Source organism: Nannobrachium achirus (assembly GCF_963921795.1).
Source record: "Nannobrachium achirus genome assembly, chromosome: 18".
In the NCBI taxonomy this organism is placed as follows: Eukaryota; Metazoa; Chordata; class Actinopteri; order Myctophiformes; family Myctophidae; genus Nannobrachium; species Nannobrachium achirus.
This window is the reverse complement of record NC_137825.1, coordinates 4,895,585-4,918,541: the sequence shown is the minus strand read 5'-3', so window position 1 is coordinate 4,918,541 and position 22,957 is coordinate 4,895,585. Positions and strand designations below refer to the sequence as shown.

The 22,957-nt window shown below is 43.8% G+C and overlaps 1 protein-coding gene across 1 annotated transcript in view; it reads right to left on the bottom strand.

Annotated features, from left to right (window-relative positions):
- The window catches only part of sema4gb (sema domain, immunoglobulin domain (Ig), transmembrane domain (TM) and short cytoplasmic domain, (semaphorin) 4Gb), a gene marked incomplete at both ends in the record, with an annotated part of 131,470 nt that overhangs the window by 64,666 nt on the left and 43,847 nt on the right, over positions 1–22,957 (bottom strand). The window contains 5 exon segments of the mRNA XM_080746989.1: positions 5,036–5,149; positions 9,300–9,393; positions 14,663–14,761; positions 16,972–17,034; positions 19,944–20,092. Of these exon segments, the coding sequence (XP_080603115.1) occupies positions 5,036–5,149; positions 9,300–9,393; positions 14,663–14,761; positions 16,972–17,034; positions 19,944–20,092 (519 nt within the window).

The window sequence follows — 22,957 nt, the reverse complement described above, 5'->3', positions numbered from 1 at the left end:
ACACGGCTGTTACATTACTGATAAAAGCTCACACTTCATATTTTTTAGTCTTTAGTGGTGAGCATCAGTACGTTTCTCTGGACAGAGTAGGACAGGTAGTCTCGTAAGAATCTTTTGAGGACCTTAACTGTCTTGTCTGTGACATAAAAAGTGTACATCGTGAGGGTTAAGGCTGTTTTTTTCTGTGGTCGGAGACCTCCTGTCCGAAATGTATTACACACTGCTTTCAGGGGAGCCCCCGGGCTCTCCCTGTCACAGTCTTCAGTATTTACATCAACAACGCGTGGTGTGTAGATACACACACAGTGACGTCATACTGCTCTGCGGACCTGGAATGTCTTCTCGTCAGATGCCGCCCCTTCTGGCTCCCCAGGGAGTTCAGTGCTGTAATTCTATGTGCTGCTTATATACATCCTGCAGCTAACACTGATATAGCCTTAAAGGAATTATCAGGTTTTATAAGATCCCAGGAGACTGCACATCCAAATGCTGCCCTTGTAGTGGCAGGAGACTTTAACAAGGCCAACTTGAAAAAGGTTCTCCCACACTACTATCAGCACATTAAAGTGGCCACAAGAGGAGAAAGGACCCTGGACCACTGTTACAGCACTGTCAAGAATGGCTATAAGGCCCTGCTCCGACCACCATTGGAAAGTGAGACTGGGAAGTCAGACCACATGGCCATCCATCTGCTGCCCGCCTACAGGCACAGGCTGAAACAAACACCTGTCACAGTGCGGGAAGTCAGTGTCTGGACAGAGCAGTCCCTCACTGAACTCCAGGTCCGGCTCCACCACACGGACTGGGGGGTGCACAGGCGGGCCTCTGAGGACAATGTCAGTGACTACACAGATGCAGTCAACAGCCACATCTTAGACTGCATCAATGACACTGTCCAGAGGAAGCTCATCCGAGTGTACCCCAACCAGCACCCCTGGCTGAACAGCGAGGTCCAGGTGGCACTTCAGGCCCGTAACGCAGCCTTTCAGGCTGGAGACATCGGAACCACCCGGGCTGACCTCCAGAGGACCATCCGAAAGGCAAAGAAGGAGTATGGGGCAAAACTGGAGGACCAATTTAACAGCGGTGACGTAAGAAGCACGTGGCAAGGTCTACAGAACATCACAAACTACAAGGGTGGAACTAAGCACATCGAGAATCCCCCTGCCTCCCTTCCCAACGAGCTGAACACTTTTTTCACCCGGTTCGAGCTGGAGGCCACAGACACTGCACAACCTGCACCGTCCCCGTCCCAAGTCACCTGCCCGCTGACCATCTCTGTCCATGACGTGCGGAGGGCATTTAAAGGGCTGAATATCCGCAAGGCTTCGGGCCCGGACAACATACCAGGCCGTGTCCTCAAGTCTTGTGCGGACCAGCTAGCGGACGTGTACATGGACATCTTTAACCTCTCCCTTTCCCAGGGAGTGGTCCCTGACAGCTTTAAGATGTCCACCATTGTCCCGGTCCCAAAGCAGTCTAAGACGGCAGTGCTGAATGACTGGAGACCAGTCGCACTAACCTCCATCGCATGCAAATGTTTTGAGAGGCTGGTGAGAGACCACATCTGTGCGAGGCTGCCCCCTACTCTGGACCCCTGGCAATTTGCATATCGTCAGAACAGATCGACGGACGATGCAATTGCACTGGCTCTCCACTCCGTTCTAAAACATCTGGACGTGAAGAACAAGGGCAGCAGGTGTGCTAGAATGTTGTTTGTGGACTATTCTTCAGCCTTCAACACCATCGTTCCTGCCAGGCTTGATGCAAAGCTCAAAGTCTTGGGCGTGCATCCGGCACTGTGCACCTGGATACGGGACTTCTTGACCAACCGCCGCCAAGTGGTGAGAATGGGTGATATGACATCTGACCCCCTGACCCTGAACACTGGAGCCCCCCAGGGCTGTGTGCTGAGCCCCCTCCTCTATTCTCTGTACACACACGACTGCCAGGCCAAGCTCAGCTCCAACATCATCATCAAGTATGCAGATGACACGACAGTCATAGGCATGATTGTCGACGATGATGACACTGCCTACAGGGAGGAGATCAGACAACTGGCACTGCGATGCCAGGAGGACAATCTCACCCTCAACGCAAATAAGACCAAGGAGCTGATCGTGGACTACAGGGTTCCAAGGAGAGAGCACGCCCCTATCTACATCGATGGAGTGGAGGTGGAAAGGGTGAGCGGATTTAAGTTCCTCGGGGTGAATATAACAGAGGACCTTAAATGGTCAACACACACCACATGCGTGGCGAAGAAGGCCCAACAACGCCTCCACTGCCTCCGGCAGCTGAAAAAGTTCAGTGTAAGCCCCAGTATCCTCAGGTCCTTTTACAACAGCACAGTGGAGAGCATCCTGCTGTACTGCTGCACTGCCTGGTATGGCAGTTGCACGGTACTGGACCGGGCTGCCCTGCAGAGGGTGGTGAAAACAGCCGAGCGCATTATAGGAGGCCAACTTCCATCCCTGCAAGGGCTGTTTGAGAAACGCTGTGCAGCCAAAGCGAAAGGGATTTTAAAAGACATTAACCACCCCAGCCATAACATATTCAATGCCTGCAGAAACCCTCGTCCCGGAAAACAATACACAAGCATCCCAAGCACCACCAATAGGATGCTCAACAGTTTTTTCCCGACAGTAGTGAGACTGCTAAATAAGAAGTAGTGAAGGACTGGTTTTACTCTTGGGCACACTGGACTTGATTATTGTATATTTTAGGTTATATCTTTTATATTTCTATGATTTTAAATTAACGCTCCTCGAGAATTTGCACTTTATCACTTTTAACTGCTGCTGTTGTTTTAAGCTGCACTGCAATATTTTTCACCCACTGTTTTACGTGTAATTCATGTGATGTGACAATAAAGTTCTATTCTATTCTACTTTACCACTGCCCAGAGTGATAACTGTACTTCTGTCCATGATATCATGTTACATAAACTTGACCACCACCACCACCTAATGGGACTGCGGTTTTCCCAGTGAACCTAAGCACAACGGTGGGGGCCGATGGGCAAGGAGGGTCGCGAGCTTATGAGAAACAACTAAAATAAGACCTTAAACCTGGCGAAAACAGTTGCGTGCATTAGCGTAAGATGACGATAGGTGATCATTAAAGGGAAAACATTAAATTAACTTCTGAAAAGGCTTCTAGGCCTACTAGCCTACTAGTAAAACTAGTGGAACCGCGATATTGCCACACGTGAATAATTGTGGTTGTAAACAATAACAGACAATATAAATCCTTAGTCTAATAATGGGAAGAAGGGGTTATCATGGCCCCAATTCCCCCAAATAACTTTTAAATATCTTGCAATTGGCGACGAGTCTCTTACGAAATCTGCCTCTCTCTGAGAGTGCCTCTCAATAAATAAAGCTATATTATAACCACTCCATCATCGGCAATAGTCAGTGGTGTGTGTTCCCCACACTCCCACGCCCCCACCGTGGTCGCCCACCTAATATAATTGCCTTGTCTCCTCATGTTCTCATTGATTATTGATTGATCTGAATTCCACCACACCTCCAACAACCAGTCTGTGGGTATAATGTCCAAGGCTGGCAAAAATATAAAAACAAATAAGTCTGCACCTGTAGCCCAGGTCTGAGATGTTAAGTAGCAGTGAAAGTAAACGCACGCACGCACGCACAAGATTAGCAGCCTACAGATGTCTCCTTGCTAGACAGTTGCTAGATGGTGCTTTTAAGAATAACGGAATGGACAAAACTAAGCCAACGTGTTGTGGGTGCAGGGTCTCTTTTCACCTTGTAATGGGATTTCAAGGTGTGAGGCTCTGAAGGGAATTGGACAACATGTTACGATATATGTATGAAAATGAGCAGAACCTCTGCCTACTGAATAGATGTAATAACAGCAGAGAAACTGTATGCTTCAGCAAAACACAAGAAATGTTGAAACGGGATATTTTTCTATCCAGAAATATGATATATCAACGTTTACAGATATGGAACACATAGTGTACACTGAATGCTACACTTTCACTTTCACAATGTTTTGAAAATAGTATAGCTCACAGGCAGCCCAACACGTTGTGATCTCGTACTGTCAGCACATCGGCTATTTTTGCTACTATTGAGCGGCTCTGTTTACATGGCAACTAGGGCATTCATCTACAAAAAAAAAAACACACACATCAAATATGGAGTTTTTGTGCTTGACAGAAAAGCACGGTAAAGTTTCATCCCTGGGTTGCAACCTCAGAAGTGGTAAAGGGGTTTTGTGTATTTGTTGGAACGAGTGCATGTGTGTGTGTGTGTGTGTGTGTGTGTGTGTGTGTGTGTGTGTGTGTGTGTGTGTGTGTGTGTGTGTGTGTGTGTGTGTGTGTGTGTGTGTGTGTGTGTGTGTGTGTGTGTGTGCCTGCATGTGTTCTTTTAGACCAGGGGTTCCCAAACCTTTTTGTCTCGGGGCACCCCATAAATATATTTTTTAATCCAAGGCACCCCTACATTAATTTTCACTCCCAGCACCTTATATTTATAGCATATCGTCGTTGTCGGGTAGAAACCTTGTATGTCCAAAACCGTTTGTTTTGTATTTATCATCTATAAAATGTACATAATGTACAGCAGATCTACAAGCACACAACGCCTCGCATCGCGAGGTGTTGTGTGCTTGTAGATCGGCTGTTTTCACTAGTTTTGTGCGACAGTCTTGTATGATGAAGCAGGGCTTTCTTTGCTTTTACCAAAAGACGTAGGCCTACACATTTGAAACTTGGAGATACAAGGTTTCTACCCGACAGTGACGATATTTTAGTGATTAAGTTGCGAGGAAAACGTTGAGATAACAGCCATTTTGGTTAGAACTGACTGAAAATAACTTTGTACTTCAAGTTTAAAATATTTTTTCAAGTGTCTAAATAAATTCCAAATATTATCAAATCATCTCACGGCAGCCCTGGACTGCCGTCACGGAACCCCAGGGTGCCGCGTCACCCCAGGGTGCCCCGTCACCCCAGGGTGCCCTGTCACCCACTCTGAAAACCCCTGCTCTAGACGGCACCTACCCAGCAGCCACCTGGTGGGGGCCTCCTCCGTCCTCAGGGTGGGGAAGGGGAAGTTTCTCCTCAGGTCTGGAGAGCTGCGGAACTCGTACTGAGACGCTGTGAACATCTCCCCATCTGGATGAAGAGATAGAACCATCTATTAAACATCTCCCCATCTGGATGGAGATATAGAACTGATAAGCATCTATTAAACATCTCCCCATCTGGATGGAGAGATAGAACTGATAAGCATCTATTAAACATCTCTCCATCTGGATGGAGAGATGGAACTGATAAGCATCTATTAAACATCTCACCATCTGGATGGAGAGATGGAACTGATAAACATCTATTAAACATCTCTCCATCTGGATGGAGATATAGAACTGATAAACATCTATTAAACATCTCCCCATCTGGATGGAGATATAGAACTGATAAACATCTATTAAACATCTCTCCATCTGGATGGAGAGATAGAACTGATAAGCATCTATTAAACATCTCACCATCTGGATGGAGAGATAGAACTGATAAGCATCTATTAAACATCTCACCATCTGGATGGAGAGATGGAACTGATAAGCATCTATTAAACATCTCTCCATCTGGATGGAGAGATGGAACTGATAAGCATCTATTAAACATCTCTCCATCTGGATGGAGAGATGGAACTGATAAGCATCTATTAAACATCTCACCATCTGGATGGAGAGATGGAACTGATAAGCATCTATTAAACATCTCTCCATCTGGATGGAGAGATAGAACTGATAAGCATCTATTAAACATCTCACCATCTGGATGGAGAGATGGAACTGATAAGCATCTATTAAACATCTCTCCATCTGGATGGAGAGATAGAACTGATAAGCATCTATTAAACATCTCTCCATCTGGATGGAGATAGAACTGATAAGCATCTATTAAACATCTCACCATCTGGATGGAGAGATGGAACTGATAAGCATCTATTAAACATCTCTCCATCTGGATGGAGAGATAGAACTGATAAGCATCTATTAAACATCTCACCATCTGGATGGAGAGATGGAACTGATAAGCATCTATTAAACATCTCTCCATCTGGATGGAGAGATAGAACTGATAAGCATCTATTAAACATCTCCCCATCTGGATGGAGAGATAGAACTGATAAGCATCTAATAAACATCTCTCCATCTGGATGGAGATAGAACTGATAAGCATCTATTAAACATCTCCCCATCTGGATGGAGAGATAGAACTGATAAGCATCTATTAAACATCTCTCCATCTGGATGGAGAGATAGAACTGATAAGCATCTATTAAACATCTCTCCATCTGGATGGAGATAGAACTGATAAGCATCTAACCATCTATTAAACATCTCCCCATCTGGATGGAGATAGAACTGATAAGCATCTAACCATCTATTAAACATCTCTCCATCAGGATGGAGAGATAGAACTGATAAGCATCTAACCATCTATTAAACATCTCTCCATCTGGATGGAGATAGAACTGATAAGCATCTAACCATCTATTAAACATCTCTCCATCTGGATGGAGAGATAGAACCATCTATTAAACATCTCCCCATCTGGATGGAGATAGAACTGATAAGCATCTAACCATCTATTAAACATCTCTCCATCTGGATGGAGAGATAGAACTGATAAGCATCTATTAAACATCTCTCCATCTGGATGGAGAGATAGAACTGATAAGCATCTATTAAACATCTCTCCATCTGGATGGAGAGATAGAACTGATAAACATCTATTAAACATCTCTCCATCTGGATGGAGAGATAGAACTGATAAGCATCTATTAAACATCTCTCCATCTGGATGGAGAGATAGAACTGATAAACATCTATTAAACATCTCTCCATCTGGATGGAGAGATAGAACTGATAAGCATCTATTAAACATCTCCCCATCTGGATGGAGAGATAGAACTGATAAGCATCTAACCATCTATTAAACATCTCTCCATCTGGATGGAGAGATAGAACTGATAAGCATCTAAGCATCTATTACTACCAGGGACGTGCTGGCCATTGGGAAAAGCGGGACAACTCCCGAACGGCCGGTTCATTCCCGGCCGGTCCAGGCCGGCCATTAGGAAAAAAGAAAAAAAAAATGTCGGCTCTTCGTTTCATTTTGGGGGCTGGGCGGCCAACAAAGTAAATCGTCACTGTCGGACAGAAACCTCGTATCTTCAAGTTTCAAATGTGTAATTTTTTTCGCAAAGTAAAGCCCTGCTGCATCATACAAGGCTGTTGTGCAAAAGTAGTGAAAACAGCAGATCTACAAGCACACAATGCCTCGCACCGCGAGGCATTGTGTGCTTGTAGATCAGCTATTTTCACTAGTTTAAATCATTTGTAAAATTATAAATACAAAACAAGCGGTTTTTGGACATACAAGGTTTCCACCCGACAACAACGAAATATAACTCATGTAATTGGCCCACTGGCTTGTCACTTGTCATGATCTTCAAATCTTTGAGTAGCAGCAACGCTATAGAGAGAGATCTCTCTCCATAGCGCGCAATGAGGGCCTCTCCAACTCTTTTTCCCGGGCTGAATCAGGGGCCCAGCATGTCCCTGATTACTACAGATACCGCAGTCATACAAAATGAGACCCAAAAGCACGGTCAGGACCTGGACCAATCAGTGACGTCTAGATTGGGGCCAGATCACAGCCCATATGGGGATGATCTTGACGTCATTACCAGGACGTCATATGAATTTATGTTGGTTGAAATCAGGTGATATTCGAGGCCAGATAAATATGATTCCTAGTCAGATATGTCCCAGAATATAACCTTATATGCTCATATTTCAACTAACATTACAAACAATAACAATAATCCTCAAAAAGAAAAAAGTGATCCAGGCACTCAGAAGTTTAAAAAGTGAGGAACAAACTTTATTTCATTCATCAGGATGCCCTGATGATGACCAGTTTCTGGTCGAAACATGTCGGCTTTTTAGAATAAAGTTTTAAACTTCTTAGTGCCTGGATCACTTTTGTTCTTTTTGATGAATTGATCCCGTCGATCCAAGAGCACCATTAGACTGGTTTTTACTATTCTTATTCTACGATGAGCACCTGGCTTTCTCTCTCTCTCTCTGAATAACAATAATCCTGTCAAACAAAAAATTCCATATGACATCCTGGTAATGACGTCAAGAACATCCCCATATGGGCTGTGATCTCTGATCTGGCCCCAATCCAGACGCCACTGATTGGTCCAGGTCCAGATGTGCTTGCTGGGATGTTTCAGCAAAAAATCAGGCCAGTGTTTGGGAAACACTGCTCTAAGAGAGCCGAGCAAAATGTCACAAACGAAAACAGAGGACCTGCAAGCTCACGACGCGCCACATCCACGATGCGTTGTGAGCTTGTGTGGTCGGCAGTTTTCGGCAAGCTACAAATACAAAGCATAAAACTGAAGAATCTGCTCCTCGGAACAACGGTTTCCCCCATGCAGGCCAGGTAGTGGAAGTCAATCTTAGCCAATCAGGATGAAACATGACAAATTGTACAGGTCTGTCTTGATGACATGACCATAGTGTCACTGTGTACTGGGGCATTAACGACGTGTGTTTTTTGTAAGTCGACTCGACTTGTTAAAAAGTTGAGTTGAAGTCGACTTTATCGTTTGATGATGTCATCACATCACACACGACCCACCAATTATTTTGGGGGGGTCTCCAGATGATTAACTTAATATGAAACATTGTTTTCTCACTCAACTGTAAACAAACCAACATAAAGTTTAAGTGTAAAGAGGGCATCTGCACATTTCTAAAGTGCCAATTTAAGGACTTTTTAATACCTCTAAAATGGCAAATTAAACATTGTCCAAATTGTCAAATATATATATAGAGTCCTTGTGAAAATAGCCGATCTACATGCTCACAGCGCCTCGCATCACGAGGCGTTGTGAGCATGTAGATCTGCTATTTTCACAATAGAAAGTTTTTTTCCAACTTTCGACATTCGACTTTCTCTGGTGGGAGTCGACTTGTGTAATTAAGTCGACTGAGTCGACTTGTCGCCTTTTTGTTAATGCCCTACTGTGTACCGATTTGCATGATGTTTGGACAAAATCTATCAGGAATCGGCCTCCTGGTCGTGCTATGAAAGACTGATCTGAAAATGCGGGGCAGAGGTTTTTCCTTGGTCTCTAGGGAGTGTGCGCGCCTGGTGGAGACAATAAGGCTTAAAAGACAACGGTTTCTTGGAACAGGACGCCAGTGAAGACCAGGAGACACAGAGGGGTCCTTACCCACTAGCAGGCCGGTGTAACCCTTGGCGGGGTCGTAGGGACATCTGTCCCGTCCCTCCTCGAAGCCCGAGGAGAAGGTGAAACGCTCCGAGTCCTGGAAGAGACAAATGAAGCTTCAGCGTTAGTTTATGCAGGACATGGGAGTGAAGTCACAGCAAGCTGTGGTCAGATGTCAGTCAGCTCTGTTCTCTCATTCCTCTCTCATATCAGCTGGTCATTACGTCACACTATCCTACTCCAATCAAAGCGCTCACTCAGCAAGAAGGTCCCTTTAACTCTCTCAATGCCAAATGCCAAAATGGCTCCAAGGTAGATGTGCCACGATTTTGTATGTTTTTCTTTACTATGCAATGAAAAAAAATGTTTTTTTTTATATAATTTTTTCCCCACAGAAACATACACAGGCAAAAATAATTTTGTCAATCAGACAAATGGTTCCAGAGATAGAGCTGTTTGAATGAAAAAAAGTGTCCATCCACTAGAATGAACACACATTTTCTCAATCGGCTAAACGAGGGAGCCAACACACAAACAGAGAAAACCATCTCTCTGATCTCAGGTAATTTTGACATCTTTAAAAAAAAAAATATATATATATATATATATATATATATATATATATATTATAGCCTTTGATCTAAAGACGTCAAAGACGTCATTGGCACACAGGGCCCATTGAAAAAAGCAGTCATGAGACGTCATTGGCACTGAGTGAGTTTTAAATATGGCTTGCTGTCTCTACTTATGCTTGGTTCTGCTGCCGTAGAACCATTCGCTGCCCTCCTCCACCCCTGCCTCCACCTTGAACGATCAGTCTGGCTAAGCTCAATACTGTGATTGTCCCATCAAGTTGTCTGTCTGATTATGTCTGATTAAGTTCCTGTCCTGCATTTTAAAGCTCAAATTCTGACTGTCTTATTTCATGTCATGTATTGCTTGTCTGCTATTGTCTCCCTATGGGGGGTATTGCTGCGTTCCCTGATTTTGCTTAGCATGCTCATTTCACGGAGCATCTCCTATCGCGGAGCTTGTAAAACGCCAATATTAACTGTATTCCATTTATGCAATAAATGGTTAAATCTGCTTTTTGTATATTCCGTTTTGCAATAAATGGTAAATGACTTGACGTGAATGTTTCTGACTAGACCATCAGTTCAGTTAATCTCAGCTCAGACAGTGTTCCATAGAACTCTGTAAACTGCTCTGTGTCAGCAGGTTAAATGTAATCCTACCATAAATCTACTCTGTCACGGAACCTGTGGTCCACAAACTCCATCCCCCAAACAAGCAAGTGAACCTTGGGGGGATAGAGCCCCCACTCTCTCCCAATGGAGATTCTTGATTCTTGAACTAAGAATCATGCGTGCGTGCGTGCATACACGTGTGCGCGTGTTTTATAAATATTGAACCAATGAAAAGTTTCATTGGTTTTTCCTGCCTTTACTGATAGCTATACAGTAGACTGACAGGAAATGGGGAGCGATATGGAGGGGGGGGGGGGGGGGGGGTGACATGCAGCAAAGGTCGTTGGGATCGGGATTCGAACCCGCAACGCGCTGTCAGGCTGGATGACCATCCTACGTGCCATTGCCAAGACAGCCGGGCCTTGTATACCATGCTGACCTCTGTGTCGTTTGGGTTGGGTAATATTTCTCCGCTCTCCCAGGTACGGGGCCGAGGGGCTATCCTTTTACCACCTCCGTCAGTTTACAGTTTACAGTTTAGGCATTTAGCAGACGCTTTTAATCCAAAGCGATTTACAATAAGCAGATAAAACACCAGTAAGACTCCCTAATCGGGAGATAAGCGACCGTTGGTCGCTTATCTCCACATAGTAAAAAAAAAATGTCTTTCCAAAATCGTCGTGATGGTGGCGCTAGATGGGACAGATGCGTTTTGATTACATGACTGTAGAGATACTGTGCGATTTGCGTTATTTTAGGGCAAAAATTGTAGGAGCAGTGTCCAAAAATGTGTTTAAAAAAATCGGCCTGAAGGTGGCGCTAAATGGGACAGATCCATGTTGATGAGATGAGTGTAGACATACTGTGTAGCGATTTGCGTGATTTTAGGGCAAAAATTGTAGGAGCAGTGTCCAAAAATGTGTTTTAAAAAATCGGCCTGAAGGTGGCGCTATATGGGACAGATCCAAGTTGATGACATGAGTGTAGACATACTGTGTACCGATTTGCGTGATTTTAGGGCAAAAATTGTAGGAGCAGTGTCCAAGAATGTGTTTTGCAAGAATCGGCGTCATGGTGGCGCTAGAAGAGGGCCATGTGAGAAGTGAGGGGTGGGGTCTCCGCGCCGCCGAAGCGGACGAATAGGTACCGGCCCCGGCTCTCCCGGTCGCTCCTAGCCCGAGTTACGGCATTTTATGTGCGCTGCAGTGGAGGGGGTCCTCCACTGGGGGCGCCACCACTTTTGCATCCGTTCTGGAGCACCAGGTGTCGGTGGTCCCCGGGAATTCCCCGTGTGCAGCCCCGTTGGGGTGGTCATTTGGTCTTTTTTGCACATTTGGTAATTTTTTACACCTGGGGGTCCCCCAGGGACCTGGGGGTCCCTGGAGCTCCGGGGGTCCTTGGAGGTTGTAGTTTGGCAGGCAAGGAGTTTGTGTGGAAATTTTGGCATGGATCGGGCCAACGGTGGCGGAGATATGAGTAGGGGGAAAGTGTGACGTGTGACGAGTGACGTGACGGAGGGACAGACTGACTGACTGACTGACTGACTGACGGACTGACGGCCTGTGGAGGTTTGGATAGTATAGAAGTAACTGCGACCTACGGTCGCAATCACAATAATAAACAAGATAATATGTCAGTACATCAACAGCAATATAACAAATGCAAATGAATATCTATCTAAAAACCCTAAAAGCAAATGCTGACTAGCTTCATGTATGGTCATTGATTTTTCCAGTAGTGCTAAGGGTTTAGGTGGAGTCTGAAAAGGTGGGTCGTCAGTCCACGGCGAAAGCTAGCGAGTGAGTCCGTTGTTCTAAGTGCGACAGGGAGTTTATTCCACAACTTGGGGGCCAGGAGGGCAAACTGTCTCGGACGAGTGGATTTTTGCCCTGGGGTTTTTAGCGAGGGTTCTGTCAGCATCCCTGTGTTGGCTGATCGAAGTGAACGGGTGGGGGTGTAGGGGTTGATCAGGTTTTGGAGGTATGGAGGAGCCATCCGTCCTGGTGGGGGGAGGGAATCACCCAGGCTACATGTCTGGGCACACCTCCAGCAGCCACGTCGCGGTATCGTCTTCCACAGACAGCAGTCCATGCATCCCATTAGGATTCCCATACATCGGGTATTCTAGAACAGTGTTTCTCAAATGGGGGTACGTGTACCCCTAGCCCTGCAAGGCCCGAATTAATTTCTACTGGCCAAAAAAAATTAAAAAAAATCAGATGGTGTTGTAGGAGTCCTAATCACAGGAAAATGTAATGTCAAAAAATTAATAATGTTTTTGTAAGGTTTTATAGCCATAAATCATAAATCATGCTCTAATTTGCATTTTGGGGATATTTTTCACAATAATAACATATGTACTTGTTCTAGACATTCTAATGATCAAAATATTACAGACATTGTACTTATGTTTTAGTGAGGAATAGCTTCAGTTAAAAAGTGAGATGATGTTCGTCCAGACGCTGGAATTCAATGTCAGTCTCTGTGGGGGGTATTTATATGCAACTATCCTGGCCAATGGCATTGTAATACTAAACAATAGGATTTAATGGTGATGTTAATGTGAAAAAAGAACAGGAAAACTAATTATATATATTTTTTTTTAAATGATTTAAAAAAAAATGCCAAAAAGCAACACTGGGCCTTGCAGGGCTAGGGGTACGTGGAGTTACTGCATGGGGTACTCAAGATAATGCCCCCCAAAACTAAAAATAGAAGTATAAATCATGATACTAAACTATACGATACTATTCATAGTTAAATAATTAACTACAATTGAATTAGAAGGAGAAACAACATTTACAGTTTATTGTTTAATGATTGTTGAAAAGAAACATGATAGTTGCAAAGTGCAAACCCAAATTACACGGTACCAGGCAACTGGTTTGTGTTTGAATGTTGTTTGAATGTAAGTTATTGACATGAAAACTGGACTGAATTGTTATGGCCACAGTGTTGAAACTCTCACTCCCTTTTTTATTTGTTGTGATGTTATATTCTTGAAAAGGGGGGTTATCATATACTACTAGTTTAATTGCAGAAAATGTTGTTGTCTGGGTATTCAAAAATCAGCAAAAGGGGGTAATCAAGCGAAAAAAGATTGAGAAACACTGTTCTAGAATGACATGGTCTGCTGTCTGTCCCTCTGCGCCACACTCACAGGCCTCAATGTCTGACTGTACCTCGTGCAGTTTACATTCATGAAGTATTCAATCAATCTACCAAGCAGTTTGGAACACACAGTACAAGGTTCCCACCCGGCTTCGTAAAGGAGTGTGACTGCTGTCACAGTCAACTCAAGGACACTCCTTTTTCCCCTGTTTGTTTTTCTAAGCCAGAGCGCGGTGGTTCGACCTTAGAACAGGCTGAAGCGGAATGATTTCTACAGAGCCAGCACTTCCTGGAAGGGCAAACAGAACAGGTTCTTACTATGAAAGACAGGGGTCTTCAACAGGGGGTCCGGGACCCCTAGTGGGGTCCTCAGAGTTACTACAGGGGGGGCCAGCAAATCTTAGTGTGATAGGAAAACATTTATATTATTTGCATTAAACACTTGAACCCTAGCATGCCTATATTCTGAGGGGAACATTTGCCAAAAATAGCCGATCTACAAGCTCACAATGTGTCGCAGTGTGACGTGTTGTGAGCTTGTACATCGGCTATTTTCGGCAAAAAGGTTTTGTGTACAGGGGAAAAAGTGCACACCAATTATATGTTTTATATTTCAATATGTTTGTCTAATGTCAGTTCAGCTCAATAGTTTATTTACATCCTTTGTTTTATTCACTGTCAAATCAATCAATGCCTATAAGGTCAAGTTTACTATTAAAGTCCTGAGAGTTTTAAAAGTCTGAAAATACACTGATGATAGTGCTGTCAGACCAGTCTATGAAGCTATGAAAAAGGTTCAATCTGCAACTGCAAATCTTTTATACAATATGTGGGGGTCCCTGCTTCATCTCTCTCTCAGCTAAAGGGTTCTTGGGCTGATAAACGTTGAAGACCCCTGATCAGTATGAAAGTACACAGACTAGAGGTTCTTACAATGTAAGCACACAGACTAGTGGAGGTTCTTATGGATGCTCTTACTATGTAAGCACACAGACTAGTGGAGGTTCTTATGGATGCTCTTACTATGTAAGCACACAGACTAGTGGAGGTTCTTATGGATGCTCTTACTATGTAAGCACACAGCGGTCTGAAGGCGTTGGTTCCACACACGTACAGGTGAGTCTCGTTGTAGCGCTGCAGGAAGCGGATGTGGTTGAAGCACTCTGTCTGTAATAATAACAACACATTAATAAATACATGTTAACAACTAAACAGGTGTGGTTGAAGCACTCTGTCTGTAAGGAGACCAGGAGAACACATTAATAACTAGACATTCATCTTGTCTTAGACAGGGTCGTTAGCGTATCAACACGCAGCAGTTCCAGAAGTGTGAAGGGACATGAATAATACATCATCTATCCGTGTGTGTAGTGTAGGGGTCTACGCTACGCACTCTGTGTCTCAGAGGAGGGCTGTGAAATGTGCCTGACATCATCAGTGGGGATTCAAAACTAATTAAAAAACTACAGCGTTTCTCTTTGTGAGAACGTTTCTGAATTTGACTCGATCCAGCCCAATTACACTGGCAAACAAAACAGCCCAACTTGGTACATGTTAACCTTTCAATCATCACTTAGCATTCACCTCTCATACACATTTCACTCTATATTGCAATCACCAAACATTCTGTCTCCACAGGTGAGCTGAGTTAAGAATGAGGTCAAATGTTCAGTTAAATGGAATCGACAATAAGATCATGACTGCATTTCTTAACTGTGCAAACTACAATGTGCAAATTACTCTGTGCAAATACCAAATGGGCTCATATGCTATGCAATTACAGCTGTAGTTTTCTGCTGACAACAACAGAAAAAATGTGATTGCTAGTTTAATCTTTTCATATACAGACGGCCAACTATGCTCCTAAAATAAATCGAGTCTCTGTGACACTTCCATGGTTCGCAGTCTGTCTGCAAAACTATTGTGTTATCAGTGAGAAGCTAGCAGCTCATTGGTGCATGAACCAGCCAGGTTCAGACAGGTCTAACCAATCCGAACGAGAGGCATGACTGATGATTGGTTCATCGCGAGCAGGCTGTACTTTTTGGACCAATGACAAGAGCTTCTCACAGAGAACAGAATAGTTTTGGAACCAGACCGCTGCCCCTGGAAGTGTCACAGATACTAGATTTCTTTAGGGAGCCTTGTTAGCCGTCTGAATAAAATGTTCATGTGTAAACTGCAAGTGACAGAGGACCTCTGAGAAGCAGACATGGTACCATCGAGCAAGGACACATATTATATTATTATAAATTATGGAGATGATGTTGAAAAAACACAAAAGTGTGAAATGTCCCATTAAGCTGAGGGAACACAAGGCCATTAATTCACTGCCTCCACCGTACATATACCAGAGGTAGGGGTGTAACGATATAGTAACTGAATCGAAAAATACATTTTAATTTACAATGATCTACTATATCGTTTACAAAAGCAAAATATCGTACCGTTTTGGCTTTGTATCGTATCGTATCATTTTAAAATGCGATAATCGGTATCGAATCGTTTTGCAATGCAAATAATTGATTGTATGGAAACTAAGTATTTGTGCCTTGTATTTGACAATTTTAAGAGGGAAAATGATAAAGATAGGTCTAATTACCTTTCCATTCCATATACTCTTGGTCTATCGATAAATGTGTGTAATCTCTGTGTTCATGTCAAGGTGTGGGTTTGTCCATATGTGTTGAAATATAATGTGTATGTCCATGTATTTGGTAGAGAATTACATTGTTTGCTTCTATAATAACAGATTTTTTACGAGTTTTACACAGATTTCATTTCTTTGCTAAAGAGTTACTAGGCTATATAGATTCAAATCATCGAATCGTATCATACTGTATCGCCATGAATGAACCAATATCGTCCATTTGTATCGTATCGTTAACGATGTATCGTGATGCGTATCGCATCGCTGTTAAAATGTATCGTTACACCCCTAACCAGAGGCCATAATGTTTTATTATTCAACAAACGGGGCTATCTTCACCTCTGGCAATATTTACCCATCAATCTACCTACAGGTTTTATGAGTTGTATACACAGGATAATAGTAATAATTGGACTAAAGAAAAGCATGTGGTCGACTAGACTGTACCCGCTGCATAATGAAGAAGTCGTTTACAAGTAATTATCTTTAGCGACTTGTCAGGGCCGTGCTGTGTTGGCTTGACATTTATTGGACAATAATTACTCCCATTATGTTGGAGCCTCCCTCTGAGACGTAATGCACGGCGTGTGTGTGTGTGCGTGTGTGTGTGTGTGTGTGTGTGTGTGTGTGTGTGTGTGTGTGTATGTGTGTGTGTGTGTGTGTGTGTGTGTGTGTGTGTGTGTGTGTGTGTGTGTGTGTGTGCGTGTGGGTGTGTGCAGTGTTGTACCTGATTGTCTTTGCCTTTGTTGAGACACTGTCTCTTCTGTTCAGAAGATGCTTCCCACTCAATCTGCAAACAACAGGAGGCATAGAGAATAATGAACATCCAGACACACACTGTAGGAGGGAGAGCATCTGTCCTCCCGGTGGGGGCTCCTCACTGCCAGCATTGACAAAACAGAAAAGTGTGGGGGGAGGAATTCATTGGCATAATAATGACTATATTGGAGAGAAAAGTGGGGTAAAAAATAAATGGCTATTAACACCCACGGGGCCAAACTCGTTCAGTAACGAGACAAGGCCAATGGAGGTCGCTGTGCCAAAAATCAGTTGTCTCGTTGAGAGACGAGACAAAGGGTTAACTTTGCAGCGTGCAGCTGCATGCATCCTGTGTGCCCTGTGAAAGACCCTGGTCCATACGTTATAACGTGACAGAACCAAAATGGAGCGTCTATGCTGCATTGACTCCCATTCTATGCTGAAACATAAAAACAGCTTTATCTCTGAATAAGGTGCAAAGAACGCCAGGGAAGCAGAGATCTGCTTGTTTTCACGGCGACACTTTACCGCGATGGTCGGCCCCGGTTTGGATTTTAGTTTTGGGAGCGTTTGTAAACAAAGGGATTATCTTCCTCAATCGTCAGCGGACACTCACGTGCACTGCACACGCACAAAGCTTCCGAGGCTCTTCAAAATAAAGCGTAAGTGAACGGCGGCACCAGCAACAGCTAGAAATGTTAGAAACCTTGGCTTCCGTTGTGTTAAATCTAAAAACTTTTTAACATGTTTTTTTTTTCATGCAGATGAAGCCCTTTAAATAGAATAGAATAGAAATTAAATGAAATGAAATGAATTGAATTGGACTGAATAGAATAGAATAGCATAGCATAGCATAGAATAGAATAGAATAGAATAGAATAGAAGCAGGTTATGAGCACAATATGAGCGCTGAGGTTTGAGTGTTTACGTTGGACTCCTGTTAATCTGTATGTTCAGACATTTAACCACTTAAACCTTCAATATTTAAACTTGACCTGTCACTCCGTACTTGATCTGATCTTTTCTTCCCTCCTACACCAAACCACAGAAAATAGCAGATCTACAAGCTAACAGCGCCTCGCAGTGTAAATCTGCCGTTTCAGGCTTACGTTCTGCTATGCAAGGGTGTGGTTAATGTAAACCCCCTGTAGTAACTCTGAGGACCCCCTAGGGATCCCGGACCCCCTACAGTAACTCTGAGGACCCCCTAGGGTATCTATTCAAGCAGTGAATAAACGGCATGGTGTCATTTCAGCCTGTATGATGCTCAGAAGCAGAGGAACACGTTTGTAGGGATTTGCATTTTGCTCCAGTATCTGTGCTTAAGGTTTATTATTAGCTTGGCCTCCTTAACACCGTGTGTGTGTGTGTGTGTGTGTGTGTGTGTGTGTGTGTGTGTGTGTGTGTGTGTGTGTGTGTGTGTGTGTGTGTGTGTGTGTGTGTGTGTGTGTGTGTGTGTGTGAGCAGAGAGCGTGTGAAAGCAGGGCTGTTGATGATGCTACAGTGTAGCGTAAAGATCACACCAACAGTCTCACAACGGTGTTGATGATCTCCTCACGCTGAAGTTAGATTGTAGAGCAATAATTCTACTCACGGTGAAGTTAAATTGTAATGTAATATAATTCTACTAACGGTGAAGTTAAATTGTAATGTAATATAATTCTACTAACGGTGAAGTTAAATTGTAATGTAATATAATTCTTCTCACATCCAGCAAGCACGGTCAGGACCTAGACCAATCAGTGGCATCTCGATTGGGGCCAGATCACAGCCCATATGGGGATGATCTTGACGTCATTACCAGGATGTCATATGGACTTTTTTGTTTGACAGGATTTATGTTGGTTGAAATTAGGTGATATTCTAGCTAGGCCAGATAAATATCATAACAAGTTAGAATTAGATATGTCCCAGAATATAACCTTCAATGCTCATATGTCAACTAACATCACAAACAATAACAATATTCCTGTCAAACAAAAAAGTCCATAATATGACGTCATTGTAATGACGTCAAGATCATCCCCATATGTGCTGTGATCTGGCCCCAATCTAGACGCCACTGATTGGTCCAGGTCCTGACCGTGCTTGCTGGGCAGTGAAGTTAGATTGTAGTGTAATATAATTCTACTCACGGTGAAGTGAGATCGAGGTATAATACAACCAGTAAGACGCCCTAAGGGCGAGAAGCGACCCCCGCACTGAAACAACAGAGACTGACACAATACGTCCACATAATATGGGATTTCCCATATATGGGCATTCCCATATACGGGCATAAAAGTGACAAGGACATAATTCATTTTCAAGAGTGACTTGCGTCGCGGTTGGCTGTTTAACTCATTGACTGCCCCGAGAAAACTGCGATTTTCACGTTGACTGCCACGATGTTCTTGTCCCAAAATGGAAGCACTATCTTTGGGGCACTTTAGGCCCCGTAGATCAGCGATCTGATTTTGTATTGTTTTAAATTGTTTTTAATCAAGACTCTACTCACGGTGAAGTAGATTAATATAATTCTACTCACGGTGTAGTTAGCGGGGGAGGAGATGTTGTTATAATATAATTCTACTCACGGTGTAGTTAGCAGGGGGGAGGAGATGTTGTTATAATTCTACTCACGGTGTAGTTAGCAGGGGAGGAGATGTTGTTATAATTCTACTCACGGTGTAGTTAGCAGGGGAGGAGATGTTGTTATAATTCTACTCACGGTGTAGTTAGCAGGGGAGGAGATGTTGTTATAATATAATTCTACTCACGGTGTAGTTAGCAGGGGAGGAGATGTTGTTATAATTCTACTCACGGTGTAGTTAGCAGGGGAGGAGATGTTGTTATAATATAATTCTACTCACGGTGTAGTTAGCGGGGGAGGAGATGTTGTTATAATTCTACTCACGGTGTAGTTAGCAGGGGAGGAGATGTTGTTATAATTCTACTCACGGTGTAGTTAGCAGGGGAGGAGATGTTGTTAGCGTCCAGGGCGTACAGCGCGCCCCTCCCCCCCACGTACAGCAGTCCAGTGTCCTCCTCCAACAGCAGAGTGCTGTAGTTCCTACTGGAACCCCGGAACCTCTGGCTGCCCAGCAGACCTGGGGGACACATAACACGCACGCACACGCACGTAGGCACACGCACACGCACACACACACACACACACACACACACACACACACACACACACACACACAGTTAAAAGAGCCTGCACAGACACTTTCAAACGAGAGGGTGACATACACAAGCAAGATGGAGTAAAGGTGGCAAGCAGGTGAAAGACAAGTTAATCATAAAGATGGACATTAAGGGCTGTAATTTGATCGTCTTAAGTACCATCTACCTTATACCTTAACCTAAAGGCCTGTCCATACTGTCTCTGACCACCAAACCTTTCATCAGAAAGGTCCGGTTCAACTACAACATTATGCCACTCGCATCTTCTGAAAAGCATCGCCCGAATTAGAGTTCGTAAAGCTGCACGTCGGAAAGTCTGAACTCTCTGACGAAAGGCTTGGTGGTCAGAGACAGAATGGACAGGACTTTAAGTTAAGGCATAAGAGCTGGTACTTAAGACAATGAAAATACAGCCCTAAATATGTTACCACTTCTTGAACTCAAAGCTCTATGAGGACGCACACAATGCACAAATTGTAATGTAGACAATTCATCTATTTGTGTAAGTCATGTAGGCTTGCCAACATGCCCGTCATTACAGTAGGGCTGTTGTTGGGAACTGGAGGATTGGGAACGTGTCGCTATTTCTACAAGTCATCTTTTCGACAACCAAACCTAACCCTAACCTCCGTGGCGTGAGTAGCGATACCTGCCGACGCTCCATTGTCGCTCCACATGCATGATGACGTGCGTTCGAAAAAGCGAGATTTCCCCGAATGATTCTAGTAAACCAGGCACATACAGTCTCAATGTTGGTAAAAGAAACCTGTCCTGCTTGCGTGGGTACTGTGCGTGTCATCGAGGCTCTTTGATTTGTCTCCACAATGTCCACAGCGTGTGTAGAGGTAAGCAATTTACCCCGAGTGAGAGGACATTATGCTCTGATAATGTCCTGTGTTAGGGTGTTAACACCCTAACACAGGACATTATCAGAGCATAATGTCCGACCCCGAGTGGTAAATAGCTTTTCTACCACTTTTTCCCTTATACATGAAAGAAAACACATAGTTGTAACTTGCAAGGATCTTAAGTTACAATCATTATTGCCTATAAAACTTCCGCGAGACAGCAGATAGTTCCACCAACAACATCTTCTACTCACCAACAGATGGCGCCAACTCCATACTAATCCATGCGTCTAGCTTACAGCTAAGCTAACGTCAGTTAAAAGCACCGTTCCGGCCGTAAATAGAGGCTGTTCGCTTCCAGAAAGGCATAGGTTCAGAGAAAAGGGGCTTTAAAGTTGGCGGATTGCATTGGATCCAAATAAATCGGCGACGATAGTACGCACGTTAGTAAACATAGGACCGCTGCGACCTTCATTTGTTGGTTGGGGGAAAGGTGTTCCGACTACCTCCTGAAGTCCCCGGATGTACACTGAGGCGCATTGATCTCGGACACACAACTTTGTGGCAGTTGTCCTCTCATAACCTCCGGAATTTAGCCAATCAGAATCCAGTATTTGAACACGTGACTCGAAAAAGTGGTAGAAGTTTTGTTTTGTTACAGTATAGGTAAAAAAATGAACTGTATAAACTAGAAACCCGATAAAAAACACAAACAAAACCAGACAAAACCTTTTCTTTTTTTTTACCCACGCTGTGCGAATCACGAGCATGCGCGCAGACGCTCTCACATGAGGAGTCTAGAGCTCCGGCACTCATTAATTTACAAATTAAGCACTGCATACAAGGACACAAATAATTGAAGGTAGAATCATGGCTTATGTCTTCATGATACAATGAGCTTGTCACTCACTACTCTATGGGCACTCTACTATGCTGCCAATTACAGCTTGTCACTCACTACTCTATGGGCACTCTACTATGCTGCCAACTACAGCTTGTCACTCACTACTCTATGGGCACTCTACTATGCTGCCAACTACAGCTTGTCACTCACTACTCTATGGGCACTCTACTATGCTGCCAACTACAGCTTGTCACTCACTACTCTATGGGCACTCTACTATGCTGCCAACTACAGCTTGTCACTCACTACTCTATGGGCACTCTACTATGCTGTCACTCACTACTCTATGGGCACTCTACTATGCTGTCACTCACTACTCTATGGGCACTCTACTATGCTGTCACTCACTACTCTATGGGCACTCTACTATGCTGTCACTCACTACTCTATGGGCACTCTACTATGCTGTCACTCACTACTCTATGGGCACTCTACTATGCTGTCACTCACTACTCTATGGGCACTCTACTATGCTGTCACTCACTACTCTATGGGCACTCTACTATGCTGTCACTCACTACTCTATGGGCACTCTACTATGCTGTCACTCACTACTCTATGGGCACTCTATGCTGCCAACTACAGCTTGTCACTCACTACTCTATGGGCACTCTATGCTGCCAACTACAGCTTGTCACTCACTACTCTATGGGCACTCTACTATGCTGCCAACTACAGCTTGTCACTCACTACTCTATGGGCACTCTACTATGCTGCCAATTACAGCAGAGACGGCACAATACTCTGCCAGGCTTTTTGGCTCCTTTTTGGGCACAAGTTGTTGAAACCCTCCAACAACCAGTCTGTGGGCATAATGTCCTAGACTGTATGCATACACAGGCATAACCAGGTCACATACAGTATTCACAGCTAATACTAATGTAATTTGATGAGGCATAATATACATTTTTGGGGGAGGGGAAAATGAAACGTCAACTTCATGTTGATTTGACTATTTTAATTAGGAAGAAGATCCTCTCGGCAGGCATTCTCATCCCAATCAGAGTTTGTCATTGAACCTGTACTCACATGTG